The sequence below is a fragment of the Gobius niger genome, assembly GCF_951799975.1.
Source record: "Gobius niger genome assembly, chromosome: 14".
In the NCBI taxonomy this organism is placed as follows: domain Eukaryota; kingdom Metazoa; phylum Chordata; class Actinopteri; order Gobiiformes; family Gobiidae; genus Gobius; species Gobius niger.
Window position 1 is genome coordinate 14197084 of NC_136865.1, and position 17722 is coordinate 14214805.

The 17722-nt window shown below is 40.9% G+C and overlaps 1 protein-coding gene across 1 annotated transcript in view; it reads left to right on the forward strand.

Moving 5' to 3' along the window:
- csmd2 (CUB and Sushi multiple domains 2) overlaps nt 1-17722 on the forward strand; it is a 212126-nt gene that overhangs the window by 172319 nt on the left and 22085 nt on the right. The window contains exons 39-49 of the mRNA XM_079571186.1: nt 1228-1346; nt 1842-1911; nt 3746-3862; nt 3943-4152; nt 5279-5467; nt 7434-7611; nt 9963-10108; nt 10202-10282; nt 10394-10507; nt 14532-14720; nt 15177-15323. Coding sequence (XP_079427312.1) covers nt 1228-1346; nt 1842-1911; nt 3746-3862; nt 3943-4152; nt 5279-5467; nt 7434-7611; nt 9963-10108; nt 10202-10282; nt 10394-10507; nt 14532-14720; nt 15177-15323 — 1560 coding nt within the window. The remainder of the gene's footprint in view (nt 1-1227; nt 1347-1841; nt 1912-3745; nt 3863-3942; nt 4153-5278; nt 5468-7433; nt 7612-9962; nt 10109-10201; nt 10283-10393; nt 10508-14531; nt 14721-15176; nt 15324-17722) is intronic.

The window sequence follows — 17722 nt, forward strand, 5'->3', positions numbered from 1 at the left end:
TATACAGTGTTAAGAGTTTCTGCAATTTCAACTGTTTTTACAGTTTCTGCAACAAAATAGGGATTTTTGCAACTACAACACAATTATGCAACTATATATGGATTTTTACAATAGCACTATAATGCAACTTAATAGGGACTTTCGCATAACATGCACTTTAATGCAACTTAAAGGGACTTTCGCATATAATGAACTGTAATGCAACTTAAAGGGACTTTCGCATAAAATGTACTGTAATGCAACTTAAAGGGACTTTCGCATATAATGCACTGTAATGCAACTTAAAGGGACTTTCGCATATAATGCACTGTAATGCAACTTAAAGGGACTTTCGCATAAAATGCACAGTAATGCAACTTAAAGGGACTTTCGCATAAAATGTACTGTAATGCAACTTAAAGGGGCTTTCGCATATAATGCACTGTAATGCAACTTAAAGGGACTTTCGCATATAATGCACTGTAATGCAACTTAAAGGGACTTTCGCATAAAATGCACAGTAATGCAACTTAAAGGGACTTTCGCATAAAATGTACTGTAATGCAACTTAAAGGGACTTTCGCATAAAATGTACTGTGTAATGCAACTTGAAGGGACTTTCGCATATAATGCACTTTAATGCAACTTAAAGGGACTTTCGCATCAAAATGAGCGAGTTCAATCGTGGGGCTCGCAAGGACCTAGTGTGATGAGGAGTGGTCGCAAGGGACCAAAGCAAACAGAGGTGGTCGCAAGGCACGAGAGTGAGCGGAGGTGGTCGCAAGGCATGAGAGTGAGCGGAGGTGGTCGCAAGGCATGAGAGTGAGCGGAGGTGGTCGCAAGGCATGAGAGTGAGCGGAGGTGGCCGCAAGGCATGAGAGTGAGCGGAGGTGGCCGCAAGGCATGAGAGTGAGCGGAGGTGGTCGCAAGGCATGAGAGTGAGCGGAGGTGGTCGCAAGGCATGAGAGTGAGCGGAGGTGGTCGCAAGGCATGAGAGTGAGCGGAGGTGGTCGCAAGGCATGAGTGTGAGCGCAGGTGGTCGCAAGGCATGAGAGTGAGCGGAGGTGGTCGCAAGGCATGAGAGTGAGCGGAGGTGGCCACAAGGGACGAGAGCGAGCGGGGGCGGTTGCAAGGGACGAGTGCCCAAGGGCGAGGGCCTTCATCGCCGCTTGCGGCTTTAATTACATTTTGTATTTTGGCTGGTAAAATGTCCACCCCTGAAAATGTGCCTGTTTCTCATTCCCGCAGCTGTCTCTCTGACCAACTGTCCAGAGCCCGTGGTTCCTATGAATGGCATCAAGGTCGGCGAGCGTCTTCAGATGAATAATGTGGTGTCTTTTCAGTGCGAGCCCGGGTACACTCTGCAGGTAAGACTACACCTGTATAGGCTTAATTTATATAATTTAACACCATCCATGAATCCACTCTCTGTATCGAAACAGCAGTCATGTATGCATTTTCTGTTGGTCTATTGATTTGATTTTTCTTTTACTAACTTCTTGTGACAGGAGCTATTGATGAGAGCAATATTTCATAATAATAATTATCATTAAGATGAACACAAACAACTACAATAGCTAACAATACTTAACTTACTTAACCTAATTTAATCTTACCAGCTTAAAATACAAGCTGCACTTGACAAGCCATGCTTTTCTGATGATTGTTCTCCATTTGTCACCCCTGACTGTGTAATTAACTTTACATGCTTGTGATTTTTCTAGTGTCCTCTGTCACTTCAGATGGATTTAGTCATTTGGTTGACACGTGGAGCCATGCGGAGACCGACAGCAGGCTCAGAGCAAAAGCAGAGAGAGAACAAATGATTCAGTACCTCATTTGCACTTCTTGATGTTTTCCAGGGGAATTCACACATCACCTGTATGCCTGGCACCGTGCGACGCTGGAACTACCCCCCTCCCCTTTGTATAGGTAGAGCAGTTATCTTATTCTTTTCTTTGCCATTTCATGCACACAGAGCTGTTCAGTGCATTCACAGCCAGGTGCAGACATGAGAATTATTGCTCCAGTTTTAATTTCAGCTTTAAACGGTCTGTAAATGTAAATTGCGTTCTCTGTAAAGTGCACCTCCCCACCTGGATAATGGGGTTCACTGTGGCAAAATGTACACAGCTTACTGCGATTAGGAATTCAAAGGCCCACAGTAAACAACAAGAACGATAGGAAGTCTTTGGTTCATCTTTTTTTTGTTTTTTTTAATAGTTAGTATTCATGGGTTTCAGACACAACTTTTTCCTGTTATAGGTGCCATTTTATTGGATTGACATACTTGAGACTTTGGGCATGTTATATTGCTATAAGCCTGTGACTATTTTCTATTTTACTATTAATAATAATTAAAAAAAAAGTGCAAATTAGGTAATCCAAAGGTGTATTACTGTGAATAATAACAATGATAAAAGCCTTATTTGTATTGCACCTTTTATACTGAGTGCAGTTCAAAGTGCTTAATAGCAGTAAAAAAGAATACTTAATAACCGACATAGAAAGGCCCCGTCCAGGTGGGAATCGAACCCTGGACCTTCTACCTATGAAGCAAGAGCGCAAAAGAGAACAATAGACTATGAGATACAATCATTTAAAGATTTTAAACTGCTTTTGTGTCAAGGCTCTTCTTAAACATCGGATCACAAAGAAATATTACATAAACTCTTTTAGTAATGCTTTTCTGACAGTAATTACATTGTTCCAACACAACAAAGGCTTATTTTGAATATAAAAATAATTAATTTTGCCTGGAGAAATGGAGAAATCTTATTCGGAATTAAAACATTTTATCCTTTTATCTGCTGTTATTTCAGCAGGAGATTCAAATAAAGTTGCGTTTTTTGCTGTGTTTATCAGTGAAACAGTTTGGGCCCGGAAGTAGGTTGTTATTGTGCGTGATGTCACACAGACATATTGACAAAAGCTGCATTTCTATTTTTTTTTATTTTCTATATTTGAATATTTCTTGAATATTCGGTAACGCTTTAAATTAAAGTGTGCTCATTAAGTATTGATAAGGTATTAATAAGCATTAATAATATGCTTGTAAAGTATTAAAACACTGCTTAATATACTTGTATCTGTTAACATACTAATAGGCCATTAATAATACGCTTATTTATACCCAACCCTAAACCTAACCCTGACCTTAAAGCGATATTGAATATTCTTGCAGTGTGACACAAAACACTGTGACACAAAACTTTCTGCCTTCGATATCGTAGGATGTTAGCCATTTTAAGACTGTACCACAAAGATCAACAGAGTTTTGCAAGTGATCGATGAGGATATCATGATCTATACAGTATCGAAGGCCGCACTTCAGTCAAGGAGAATTACTATTGATACTTAATTTCTGTTTGAGCTTACTCTGAGGTTGCTTGTTATTTTGATGAGTGTAGTCTCTGTGCTATGGTGCTTCCTAAATCCTGATTGGCACACCTCCTCAATGTTTTTATTTGATAGAAAAGATGATAATTTCTTTTACACTATCTTTTTTTAAATGCTCACTAGGTAGTTAGAGAGGTCACTGACGTTTAACTTTGTATCCTTCAGTAAAGGTTTTACAGAGGCAGTTTTAAAAGCATCAGGGACAATTCCCTCTGCAAAGCGAAAGGTTAAAAAAGTCAAAAGATAATCTAAAAACCTATTAAGAACTCATTTGGAAACAGGTGCTGGTATGGGATCAGCTTGGGAGGTGGAAACCTAGAGTATTTGGTCTTTTCTAAGAATAACATTCTTGTCAATCCACTCAAAGCTCAGTGTGGTGGAATCCGTGAGGAGATGGAGGGGATGATTCTCAGTCCTGGTTTCCCTGGCAACTACCCCAGCAACAGTGACTGCACATGGAGGATCTACCTGCCTGTTGGTTTTGGTACGCATTAAAAATATATATTTTCTTATGATTAATTTTCAATAATACATTAAAAACGCTCTCTTAATTTTATGTCATAGGAGCACACGTTCAGTTTCTCAATTTCTCAACTGAGGCCAACCATGACTTTCTGGAGATTCGTAACGGACCACTGGATACCAGCGCTGTCATTGGCCGATACAGCGGGTCAGACGTCCCCTCGTCGCTCCTCACCACATCCCACGAGACAACAGTGTACTTCCATAGTGACCACTCGCAGAACAAGCCCGGCTTTCGATTTGAATACCAAGGTAGGTAACTGAGCACCCTATAGGTGACTTAGTGAGATGAATTCTTGTAAAGATATAAAGTCACCATAATGTTAAATGGAACGTGCCAAGCTAATCAGTACAGGAAGCCAGTAAATCCCACGCTTCTATAAATCCACTGCGTAAAACTGCAGATCGCTTAACTTATTTCTTCACTTCTGTGCCAGTAAAAGGCTTCATTGCGTTTGTATGAAGCAGTGTCAAATAAATTATTGCATCTGGCAAGTTTATTTTCCAATTCAACAACTGTGATATCTAAATGTGCTGCGCCCCATTTACATAATAAGTGGGTTATGTGCATTACATTTGCACGCTGGTTGAAGCCATGTTTTCCAATGGGTGGATTGGGACACAACAATATGCCTATGTATGAAATGCATAAAATTGTAAAACTTAATGTGACTCAAAAAAAACAGTTATCGAGAAAAGGGAAGTTTGAATGTAATTCCTAATTTTGAGTCCTGGTAACTCCACTTGCATTTTTAAGTTATGTATTTAGCATTTGTACTACTAAACTTGGACAGAGTAGCCAAATCTATTACTGAAATAAAAAAATAAAAAATCTCTGGAGTCAAGTCAGAAAAGCAAAACAGAAAGAGGGACTTGCATTAAAACTGGCCCTACACATTTATCCAAGAAAGGGGAAATAATAATCTAATTTGTTTTACACACTGATTTCAGGGAGGTTGAAAAAAATGTCCATGTCAGTCTTATTTTAAACCTTAATATAGTTCTAATGATGTCGTAGCAAATTAGATTTGGGCAGAATAATAATAAAAAGCCAGTTATGTAACAACTGGGTCAAACTTCAATGGTAATGGATAAAATTGGATCCCACAATCGGACTATTGAGCAGCAGTGGGCCCACACGAATGACGCTTTAGTATTTGCATAAAATGTTCAACACAATGATTTTAAAGTGACATGTATGGGATATGCTAGTCGATGTGATGATGTCACCATGTTCATCTATTTACAGGTGTAGAATGATTTAATAAATACCCTTCATGTATCCTTGGCAATGACCATACATAATAAAGTATAAATATAGAGGTCTTCTTTAAGCCATTGTAGCTTATTTTAGATTTACTTTGTCTTGTTTATTCAGCCTATGAGCTACAAGAATGCCCAGATCCCGAGCCTTTCCGCTACGGCGCTGTGGTCGGCGCTGGCTATAATGTAGGCCAATCTATTTCCTTCGAGTGCCTGCCCGGATATCAACTTACGGGTCCCTCCATCCTCACCTGTGAGCACGGAACCACTCGCAACTGGGACCACCCCTTCCCCCGATGTGAAGGTAGGACGTAGTTGACATTATGTGTGACCACAGCAAGTTAACAATGTAACCAGCCATCACCGGCTCTGAGAGAGGTACTGAATTTAAAATACACAGAGGTTCATCTTTCTCTCTCCCCTTTCCCTTGACCCATGTTATTAATTGATTGTTTAATAGGACAGGCAGATTCACGTATAGAGAACCGAGCCTTGACAACGGGACAATAAGCTCATAGCGAAGATAAATTGGATTCTGCAAACAAGCCATTTTTAATCTGCTGTAACCTTTATAACTGTCGCCATGAACTGGGGGAAGAATAGCAATAGTCTATTCATTTTCCCTTTACTGATCCACAAGTGTGATGACCAAAGCTGTACTGACAGCTTTCAGTGACTAAAGATGGTAGATGTTGTACCATGGATCTCTTGTTGAGTATATCTATGGACATTGCTGGCTACTCATTAGAAACATGTTGGATTTTGTGTGTTTCAGCTCTAATATAACCATGCCTAGATTTTTTAACAAAACGTTTGTCACTATTATATTAAATATATTACGCTTGCTTTATTTTTGGCTAATGCTTATTCTTAGATTGAACATACTGTGTATATATATCTTCTCGCAGCCTTCTTTCGATCATAGATACAGACGGCATCTCTGGAAGCGCCCATGTATAGGGCTGTCACAATAATGTCTTTATTTCTTCATTACCTTATTTATTAACAGATAAATGACACATTTTTAAGCTCGATGTTTATCGTCTGTACATTTATTTATTATCATTCCCCACAATTTTTTTTATGTATAAACTTTGATTTCTAACTGAAGCAAATTGAGTTATATTATATTTCATGTTTATTGCAAAATATCCATATGGGCCCGATTTACACTTGACTTTATTTATATGTGGTAAATACATTCATATTCCACCAGAAAATGGCTAAAAAGAGTGGAAAATTATGATCCCCAAAAAAACGCCCCCTTCTATGACGCAATGCTGTCTGTATCTATCGCACCATTTAAAAAAATAAAATAAATTCAGACATTGTTCAGTGATTGTGGTTACCATTGTAATCTTTAAAAAAAAAAAAAAAATGTCTGACTGTGCTGCCATGACCTGTTCATCATTAACCGTGCCACCGAAGCCCGCTAAGCAAACACATGCATTCACACATATACACATGTGGTGACATGTTTGTCAATGGTCGCAGCCAGAGGTCCAACTCCATAAAGTGCCCTGGGTTTAATCAATCAGTCTGATCAATAACTCATTTAACAGGTGAGGCAGCATTTGAGGAACCTGTTCGAGTACAAGCTCACCGCTAACCTAAGAAAGAAACAAAAGGGATAAAACATGCACGTCTGTAGCCCGGGGAGTGATTCCATAGCTAGGCATCCAGGGGCGTGCCGTTAAGCTCAGCTCCCTGTCGGGGTTTGCTTGAAACGCCTGCACTTCAGTGATTATCACGCCTTGCTGATTCTTCATGCTCCGCCACAGAGAATATGAGGCATCACTGAGGGCACCAGCCGCAATGTTAGTCTCACTAAATGTTAAGTTGGTTTGAATCTTTTAAGCTTCCAAATACAGCAACACAACAGTCGGATATAAACCTGACCCAGAATCTATTTTTACCCTTGTGATATTTTTTACGTGTGTTCCAAGCATGCTGTACAATTGAGAGTACCAGCCAAGTCGTAACCTCTTGCATCATCTTCTCGCACTGTATTTTCAGCACCCAATAGGATGGGTAGAGGCCTTATCTTAGGAAAACAGTCCTTCCAAGTCCCTACTTGCTAACAGGCTTTACAGGCTAATCTTTAGTACAGACAAGTGCTTGGATACATCGAGTGTAAGAGAGAAGACAGAATTTTAAATATACTGATCTAATTCTTTGCTATTATTTTAGTAAACACATACATTTTATTAAACCCTTTTCATATTTCGTATTTCAGACTGACCTGAATTTTCCGTTGCTTGCGTCTTTAGTGCCTTGTGGAGGGAACATTACCTTGGACAATGGGACCATCTTCTCCCCCAATTACCCAGAGGAGTACCCCAACTCGGCTGACTGCTCCTGGCTCATCACTGTGGCCCCAGGCTCCGGCATCAAAGTCAACTTCACCCTCCTCCAGGTCCACGGCCCACATGATTTCATCACTCTCTGGTAAGGAACATGCGCCTATTAAAACAACACACACACACCAGATGGCAAAAAAATCACATTTTGCATAGTTGGATCTTATCAAGGTTCCAAGTAGAACTTCAATGTGCAACAAGAAGAAATGGGAGTGAGACAAAAAAGTAAACCTTTTTATTGGATTCAACAATATAACTTATGCTGTTTTGCAGCTGATCAAAAGTTTAGGACCACATGGCTTTAAAAAGCCAAATCTGTGCAAAAATGTGTATTCAGTGTCATTTTCTGTCAGGTATTTAAGAATCCGACTTATTGTGGCCTACTTCTTCCTGTAACCATAAGGAAATGCCGCTGGCTCCGAAGTTTCTGGACAACACAGGCTTGTCATTCTGACCTCCATATTTGTCTTAAAAGATAAAATTGTCCTAATTTTATCTTTTTCGTATTTTTATATTTATTTTTTGCTCTATTCCAAGTAATGGAGCTGGCTCCAAAAACGCAGTCAAATTGCCAGCATGTATGAGCTTCAGCTAGCCCACACTGAATGCAATGGGGGAAGCCTCGCTCCCTCAGTCCGTTCTTAAATTTTACAGTCTATGATCATGATGTCCTGATGGCAAAAGCAAAACGGTCTTGTTTTGAAAGTGGTTGGGTTGTGGAGCTGCATAAGCAGGGCCTCTCCCAGCACCCCATCGCTGCTGAGGTGGGACACAGTAAGACACAGACGCAGTAAGACAGTCGTGTGCTCCAGCAGTCATCCATCTAAGTACCAACCAAGCCCTACCCTGTATTTTCCAACTCCAGACTTACATTTTATGGCATGTAGTCATAATATTAGGACACATTGAAGTTTGCACTGGGCTCCTTGCCCTTATACCACCAATAGACCTGGGTATGACAGAATCTCTGAGACTCATTCCAGCTGGAAGAAGCATCTGACCGGGTCAAACATGAGCTCTGTTTACATGTATTGTTTATGCTGGGATATTGTATGTTTGCTTGCTTCCAGTTTTCTTCTTGCGTCTGACTGTGAATATCAAGTGTGCAAAGCCTCCTTTCATCACCTCCATAATACATACTGGGATCTGCCATATGTGCGACCAAAGCCAGGATTTTGCATGCATGACGGTTGCCAGTCCCAGTTGATCTCCTCTTCCTGAGACCGGCTTTAAAGGTCCCAGTTCTCAGTGAGGCCGGATATGTGACTGTTGGGCCAAACTGGCACTCCGTCGATAATATGAAATTGGTATCCAATTTGTTGTGTGATATTTGTGTTTTTTTCATTTTCTCTTTTGGATTTATCATAAGTACTAGTTGGTGACAAGCCAGCCGTCTAGATCTTATGATCAGTCTATGTACAAATATCCAGATTATTTGTAGTGATGACCCCAGAATGGAAAAGTAGCTACATAAAAAGACGAGATGATTCGAAAATTGACTCATGGCAGTATTGTTTTTAATCTTCAACAAATTAATATATGGTTGATGTTTAAATAGCGGTGTTGTTTTGCTTGTGTTGATCATTTTCAACAAGCCCCTATACCTTGTCAAGCACCTCTGCTCTTCCATTCTGTTCCCCAGTTCACAGATCCACTGCCGTGCATCTCTACGCTGAACTAGCCAGCCAAAAAAATAGGCCCTGTAAGGGTGGCTTGGCCAGTGAGCTGTCAGGCAGCACTCCCCAGCCAGCCGTTTCCAGAGCCGCTTGTAATCTCCTATGCCCAGTCTGACAGCCAAAGACAGACGGTTTTTAAGCTGAATAGTTGTGCCACAATACTGGGAGCTAGATTAATCGACCATGCTCACTCCGGGGAACTGCAAGACAAAGGCCATGTGTTCCTGAAGGTCCCCTCCCATTGGACTACACTTAGCAGGAAGAAACCTGGAATATATTAATGAGAATAAAATAATAGTGGACACATAGGGATGTGTTCATTGCAATGAGTTAGTTGGAGCCCTTTAGCAGTCAGCAATCAGTTAATAGTTACATCTCCACTCAAAAGCTTGACTCCTGGAGCTTTTAAGCAGCACCTGGTTGTTGTCCATGCACAAACCTTTCCACATTTCACACAAAAAGAGTGCTATAGGGCTGAACACAGTGTAAAGCTTTAACATGTTTGTCGTAATTATTTTTGTGGGGTTTCTTTAATATACAAAATAAATCAACAAGTAATCATATAATAGAATTTCCTGATGATATATATTGAATTGTAAGGCAAATTACATTATGAATACATGATGAACATATGTGCCAACAAATTAATTTTATTTAGCTTGAGGGGTCAGCATGGGTCCTCGGTTATCTGCATCTGGTTAATGGGGTCGGTTTCACGTTGATGAGGAGTTTTAACTTTCATTTTGTTGTTTTTTTTCTTCAGGGATGGTCCACAGGAAACAGCCCGAAAACTAGGTATTTTCACAGATGGTGAACCCAATGAACCACCCAGCAGCACGTCCAATCAGGTCTTAATACGATTTCGCAGCAACACCGAAAAAGGCGGCCTATTCCGTATTAGCTATCAAGGTATGTAAATTATGTTTCTTGTTTGCGCCTTCCACGGCATAGCTATTAAAACGACCCGGCTCACCTGATGCGTTTTGATGTTTTTCTTTATAGCATATAGACTGCAGTTCTGCCTCCCTCCTCCCATCATTCCGAATGCAGAAATTCTCATGGCAAGCAAAGAGTTTAAAATTGGTAGGTGCAATTATTTTGTTTATGACCATATTTGTATACACTTTCTTATGATATTTTGTCTGAACTTGCTGACCTTATTTCTTGTTCACATGTCTTTTTGCTCGATCTCAGGTGACATAGTGCGCTACCGATGTTTTCCGGGTTACCAATTAAGTGGAAACAGCATACAGACCTGCAGGCTGGGCACACACTTGGAGTTTGAGGGACCACCACCTTCATGTGATGGTGAGTGGAATTAAGACGCTTACTAGGTAGATTTTACTGACTTTGAATCATTTTATTAATATTCAGTGTGGGGGGAATTAAGCGATCTGTGCGGGGTTCACTCTGTAGACACCTTCCAGTTTTGATGGCAATAAGTTGGGACACGAAATCCCATGTGTCTTATTAATATGATTCAAAGAAACCAGGGCTATAAAGAGCGATATCTGAATCTGAACACGATTTTAAACAGGCTTTGAAATCGCATTGCCAAGATATATACACTAGACCCTTGGGCAAAGTATCATTTATATCTCATCAGATAAAAATTTACTTGTGCCTTTCCCCTTCCCCCATGAGCCTGCTTCCGCCCGTAGAATGAAGCAGCCATCACATTTCATTTTCGTTGCATTTTTTTGTGAACGCTCTCCCATTTCCCAAGATATTGTGTTCCCAAAGGACCCTGGTTTTCCACACAATCACGTACAGTAAATGTATGTTGTGCTTTTAATTGTGTGCAGAGTACATGGAGGGGTATGAGTCAAGTATTTATTGTTATTTTTAAACACGTCACTGGATGAGTACAAAATGACCTAATCAGCCCACTGCTACACAATTCCTTACCAGGGTAAAATCCAACAAATAAACATTTAGGATAACTAACTTAGTAGGAACTTCCTATACTGGGAGCCAGTGCTGAAGCCTCTGGACTTTTTACTCTTTGACTTGGGCCCTAACACACTGAGAGAATGCCGGATGAGCCAAAGTACAACGCATTAGTGAGTCAGACGGTGGAGAGGGCAGCACGAAGCGGGACAGGACGGGCTGAGTTTGAGGGCAGTGCAGACGAGAGGCAGCTCATTGAGATGCAGGGGACGTGCCGGCTGCAGCTGCACCGATCCCATCGCCGCTCCGAGCCCTGACAAGCACAGCCCTCCTGCGCGCGGACCCGTTGCCTTATAACGCGCTAATTCACACGTCATGGTCTCCACAGTATGAATGCACGCTCGATGGTATCATGTTGGCTACTCAGCGGCAGTTCTTGTCAACTGCTGTAGCATGCTGTTGTGCCGCACAGCTGGTTCTGCAGTGTTGCTTGGCCCTCAGCTCTGGTCTGTCCTCTTCTGCATAGTCCCTGTCTGTCCTCTCCCTCCTCTCACTTACCTCCTTCTGGCTCACTCTTGTCACACTCTTGTACTTCAAAACGAATCCTCCTTGCCCTTGCGCAAGTCAGGTTTGACAATTTGTTTGTTTTTCCAAATTTAAAATCACACACAGATCTTCTGCTTGAATTGAACAAACAAAAACACCACAAATGTAATAAGGTCATGTTTTTATTCTTTGGAAATATTGTTGCTTTGAGAGAGAGAGAGATCACCTTTTTTTTTTCTATATTTCTCAAGCTACAAATCCCCTTTTGACTTCACCGTTGTTCACTCAGCCTCATATTTATGCAGTGGCCTATTCTTTTAACCCGCATGTTAACACCCCTGAGCTTAGACTAATTAAAGAGTAATGCAACAGCACGACACTACTCGAGGCCTGATATATTGTGGACTTATGCATATGTACTTGAAGTGGCTAAATGTTTGCACATGGAAGAGTGGTGTGGCCATCTGTACTTAATAACCTCAACAACATATGCTCAAAAAAGGCCGCTTTGCCTTCGTGAGACGGGTTTATTCTTTTGCAACTTAATAACGAAACAGCTCTATCAGCACCAATCTCACCTTGAATAGGGAGAGGCTGTTTTGTGACAGGCTGGTGGATTTTTCCCCTAATGCCTCTCTGTTTACTGTCAACCCAAGTGATGCCATATTTCAAAGTGGATTAGCTTAATAAATAGTCTACAGATAAACGCTGTTTGCTGATCGTTCAAAGGACAAGTTGAAAGCACTTTGATGCTTTGATAAAACGTCCATAATGATAAAAAAAAAAAGCCTTTCTCAGAATACAATCTTTTAATATTGCATTCTATTTAGGGGGAATTTATATGGAAATACTATGGTAACTTCCCAAGATTAGTAAACATGGGCTAATGTGTTGCATAGACAAATTTGAGGGGAACAGTAGAATATGATATCAGTACTGATGTTTCCGGATTATAAGATGCTACGTTTTTTACATGCTGCGGCCTATACAACACATTTTTACACACTTTTGTGTTTGGATAATATTTAGAGGTGATATTACATTATCACATATGACCATTGTATCTGAATTTATTTATCTGCACTAATATTTAAAGCAGTACTAAGTAACTCATGCCCCTAGAGGCCATAAGCGCCACTGCAGGTGTCATAGCATGTTATACTTTTTTACTCATTCATTGTCCGTGAGAGTAAATACTACACTGACAGAAAAGACAAAGGGAGAGATGGGTATTGTACATCCAGTTACACAATGGAGATCAATTCTGTCACTCAAACTTGGCTGTGAATACTGTTTAAGTAGCGCTAGCCCGCAGTTAGCTTTGCCCGTTAGCTTGTTAGCTTCTTCTGCGTCATTCCATTAGTATGTAATGGCTTCAACCCAGAGGCAGGAAAATTCAGTCATCCCATTAACACTTGTATTACCCCCAGAGGGACTACGAAAAGGATTTATTAAGGTAAACAAGTTACTTAGTACTGCTTTAAGGTTTGGATTTAAAATTTAGAATTTAAAACTAATATTTGTTGGGAGCAAATTTCCATTGTGCTTTGCAAAGTACGTTATTAATATGACGAAGAACTTCTCTGTTAAACCATTTAAAAAGGAAATCACATTTTTGCAGAAGGCAAGGTGAATATGAATGTTAAGTATAATTGGAAATTCCTGTCTAACCCAGACCGCTATATTCTTGTCTTTGCAAATGCAATAAACGGTGCTCAAACAAAATCCCGTATATGCACAAACACAATCCCACAAACAAGGGCTAATAACATACTGGCAAATGATGTCGTGCTCTTTTCACTGTTTGTAATAAAGGACCCGCAAAGTGCCAAGTGCAGCCTTAGCCCGAGGCAGGACACACTTCACTGTGTCCCCCAATTCATTACATAACAGTGGCATTTCAATAGCTTTTTGATGAAGTACAGTGAATATCTGTACAGCAGCAAGGTGCAAGGTCCAATTACCCACGTGGGATCATATGGATGGATTTCGTATTTTCCTTGGGTTAACTGTGGGAACTGATGTGGGGGGGGGAAATAATATAAAGGAGAAGGAAACAAATACTTCTTGCCCTGTTTTCTACATGGGCACTTAAGGAGAAAAGACATTGATGTTATTGTCTTCATTGGAAGCCTTTGTTCATCCTTATGGGACAGACATATACATTGTGTGGCTCTGGCAGCAATGGTATTGTTTTGCGTGGCTATGTCTTGTATACAAGCTCTTCGGATTAGTAAGGTGTCTCCTTGTTGCGGCAGTGTGCACCTGCCGGGAAAGCTGCGTAATGTGTGATAAGGCTGAGTAAAAACAGTGCAAATGTCAATAGACATCATAGAGGTGTCCCCTGAGAATAACCGTGATGAAGCAGAATGAGGTGGGGGCCTGTCACCGTAATGAGGCTCGTAGGCAGATGCGTCACAAGCTAGTTTGTGCCATATCTGCCACACATGCCCGGGGAATGTCACGAAATGACAGCCTAATAGCCCTGTCCACATGAACAAATTTGTTTGCTGTAACAGAATCCGAATGAGAATTACTCTGCAGTGCATTTGGCATCACTGTGTACTCCAATGCGGTAGGTCTAACTGAGGTAATCTGTATTATGACATGAATGAACTTTGGACTTTTTAGTTGACAAAAAGCTATGGAGATAGAACATTACATATTGTAAGACAGTACTATTGTAATTGCTCAACTTTTCTACTACTGGGTGTAGCTTCGAGAAATAACATCATTATTTTTTACTCTTCACACTTTTTATTCACCTCTTTTTTCCTAGCGCTTCTATTGCTGTTAGTGGGTTCAATTTTGTTTGTTGTTCTCTTATCTCAGGTTATCTTTAGGTTATGTATGTTTGACATGTCTGCATTGTGTTTTTGTGCATCTTTCACTATAGTTACCTGCCCAATGAATGAGGTCCTGACAGCCTCTACAGGGGTGATCATGAGCCAGTCTCCAGGGAGCAGCTTCCCCCACTTCGAATCCTGTTCCTGGGTGGTCAAAGTGGAGCCCGGCTACAACATCACCTTCACCATTGAGCATTTCCAAACCAGCCGTCAGTTTGATGAGCTGGAGATATTTGACGGTAAGTAATAATGCCAGACAACTGCATTTTCTTTAGCTGATACCTAAATACTGTGACCTGCGATTCTACTAAAGCAGCCTATTGTTGTCAGGTCACAAAGGGCTATCACTTACAGTCTCCCTTACATAAAGGCATCTGCAGCAGCCCTGCACATTTGCATATGATTAAAGGCAGTGTCAGCAACTCTGCTCGCGCGCCCTGAGAAAACGGCAGTCATATAGTCCAGTGTTGCTGATTAGTGCTTTTTATCTTTTGCCAACTAAACAAGAGCGGACACTTACTAACCCAGAGGCTGCCAAGATCATTTTGTCTTAATGCGAAATAACTGACCACATCATGATTTTGTGGCAAATGTAATAACATAGAGAGTGAACAACATCCCTCTAATAGTGGCTTATTTTCACCATAGCCTTAACTACACCTTAATTTTGGTTTGTGTATTTCTTTTTTCCCCAGGTCCATCCAGGCAGAGTCCTCTCCTTATAACATTAAGTGGAAACTATTCCAACCCATTGAGTATAACCAGCTCCAACAACAAAGTCTACCTTCACTGGTCTTTTGATCACACCACTAGTCATAAAGGCTTTCGGATCCGTTACTCTGGTAAGGATTCAACGTTGCTGTATTTACAGTTTTTCCTCTTATATCATCTTTTATTGCCAATAGGACTTAACATTTACGCTGCCCACTGATGCTAAAATGGTCCATTGCCATGACAACCTACTGGTGGTGGCAAACCTCTACCGAACAGTGCACCACAGGGCAGGGGATCAGCGAAACACGGTTCTTTCTTCTCGCGCTAATCATTGCTCTGTTTCGAAGTCCCCCTGCCACCTGTGAAAGATCCGGTGCTACATGACACCTGCATAACTGCCGATGAGTTATGACTGTGTAAATATTTAAGAAGCTCCCTGCGTTCTGTATCAACACCATTCAGCCGTATTGACTAATCGTCTGCTTCTTCCTCTCTCTGGAGCTCAGTGTCTCCCCAGCCGGATGTTCTGGGGTTTCTCTGCCCCGTTTCACCTGCCTGTTTCGGCTTTATTTACTTTGTCACCTGCCAAGTTAGAGCGTGATATAAAACCAGCTGAAAAAAAAAAAAAAACGCTTTACTGGCAGTGTTTTTGGAAATTTGAGAACAATAGTCATGAGGTACAAAATGACAGAGTGCTTTGGGTTCCTGTCCTCTTACTACATAAAGGAGATTCTGGTTTAAGCCTTGCACTAACTTCTTACTCCTGCTATCGATCTATATTTTAATTTTTTTTTCATCAGCAAGTGTGAAAGTCAATATCCATGAATGAAAAATGGGCGTTTGAGCGACTCTATAATTTGCTAATATTAATACGTGTTGAAATATATTCTCGTCATTAAAGCAGTAACTTGTTTACCTGAATAAATCCTTTTCGTAGTCCCTCTGGGGGTAATACGTACAAGTGTTGATGGGATGATTGGGGGATCTTTCATTTCCCCTGGTGTCTCTGGCCAGAAAACCATGCTTGCAACTTTCCATGCTCCGACTCGGAGGCGCTATAGAATCACGAAGAAGAAGCTAACAGGCTAACGGGCAACTTTAGCAGTATTACAGCCTTGAATGACAAAAAGGATCTCCATTGTGTAATTAGGTTGTGGCACAATGTACAATATCCCTCTCTCCCTTTGTCTTTTCTGTCAGTGTAGTATTTACTCTCGCGGACAATTATCGAGTAAAAAAATAACGCAACATGCTACGACACTTGCAGTGGCGCTTATGGTCTCTAGGGGCATGAGCTACTTAGTTCTGCTTTAATGGTCTCAAGTGGTATTTTGTTTCATTTTCTGCACAGTTGAGTAATTCTGCACGTCTCCCTCGTCTGCTCTCTAAATGAGAGCCCCTCCCTGGCTGGTATTGTGACCCATGAGGCAGTTTCAAGTCTACATCTTCACCCGACTTGCTTTGAACATGAACAAGCCTAAAAGTACAGCAATGGCAACTTTGCTGACTTCATTGCCAATGTTAATGTGTCGAAAGTAGATTTAATATGGTTAAATACCATAGAATATAAGTCTATAAAATCTATATCAGACCTTTAGTTGATGTCTGCATATCTATCAGCAAAGCCATCTGAAATTAAACACACGTTCATGAAAAATTGCATTACTCATGGGCAACAGAACCAGAGATGCTGAACTGAAATTATTTAATGACTTATTATGTATTTCATTCATCAATCAATGTCTGATAATTGGACAGGTTTTTGCATCCATCATAAATGTATGTACCAAGAGTATCCATGGAGATTTGCTTTTCGTGATATTTACTGTTGAAGGAGAAACAAACAATGTCATGCTCATGGTTTTGATCACCCCGTTCCTCCTGGCCTCTTGATTTCTATTCTATACATCGCTCTTTTTTGCTCCCGTCATCGGCTCCTCTCCGTCTTGCTCGCTCTTTATCTATTCCAATCAAGTCAGCTGCCTGTCTGGATCACAATTCTCCGAGCTGTTGGGCAGACTACTGTGAGACAAGCTGTATACCGCGGCAGACAGAGGGACAGGCGAAAAGCAAGTAACACCGAAATGAGTTAGCTACAGGGTAGAGTGAAAAATTGAACTCAAGGGTGCCTCAGCAGCTGCCAGTCACGGTGACAGACGGAAGGCGGGCTTGCTGGGAAACACAATACTTACAGCGGGGAGGGATTATTTCAGAAATAAAAAAAAAGATTTACTATTGATTAGTTGTAATTATTTCACTTTAACGCAGATTAATGTAACAGTTTTAATGAAATAAAACAGCGTTATTGTTTTATTGACCAAGAAACAGTGCGTGCTATTCTCTCTCTGTGGCGTTTGCATAATGTCCCAGTGTCTGTGTGGGCGTGCAGCCGGGTGGTCAGGTCAACCTAATACATGCACAGAAGGCTCATCTTCCTGCTCGGTACTTCTGACCAAGATCCTGGCTTGGGATCAGGAGAAACATGCCTCACCAAAACTCTGCTCCTTTCGCTTTAATGTTTCGCCTT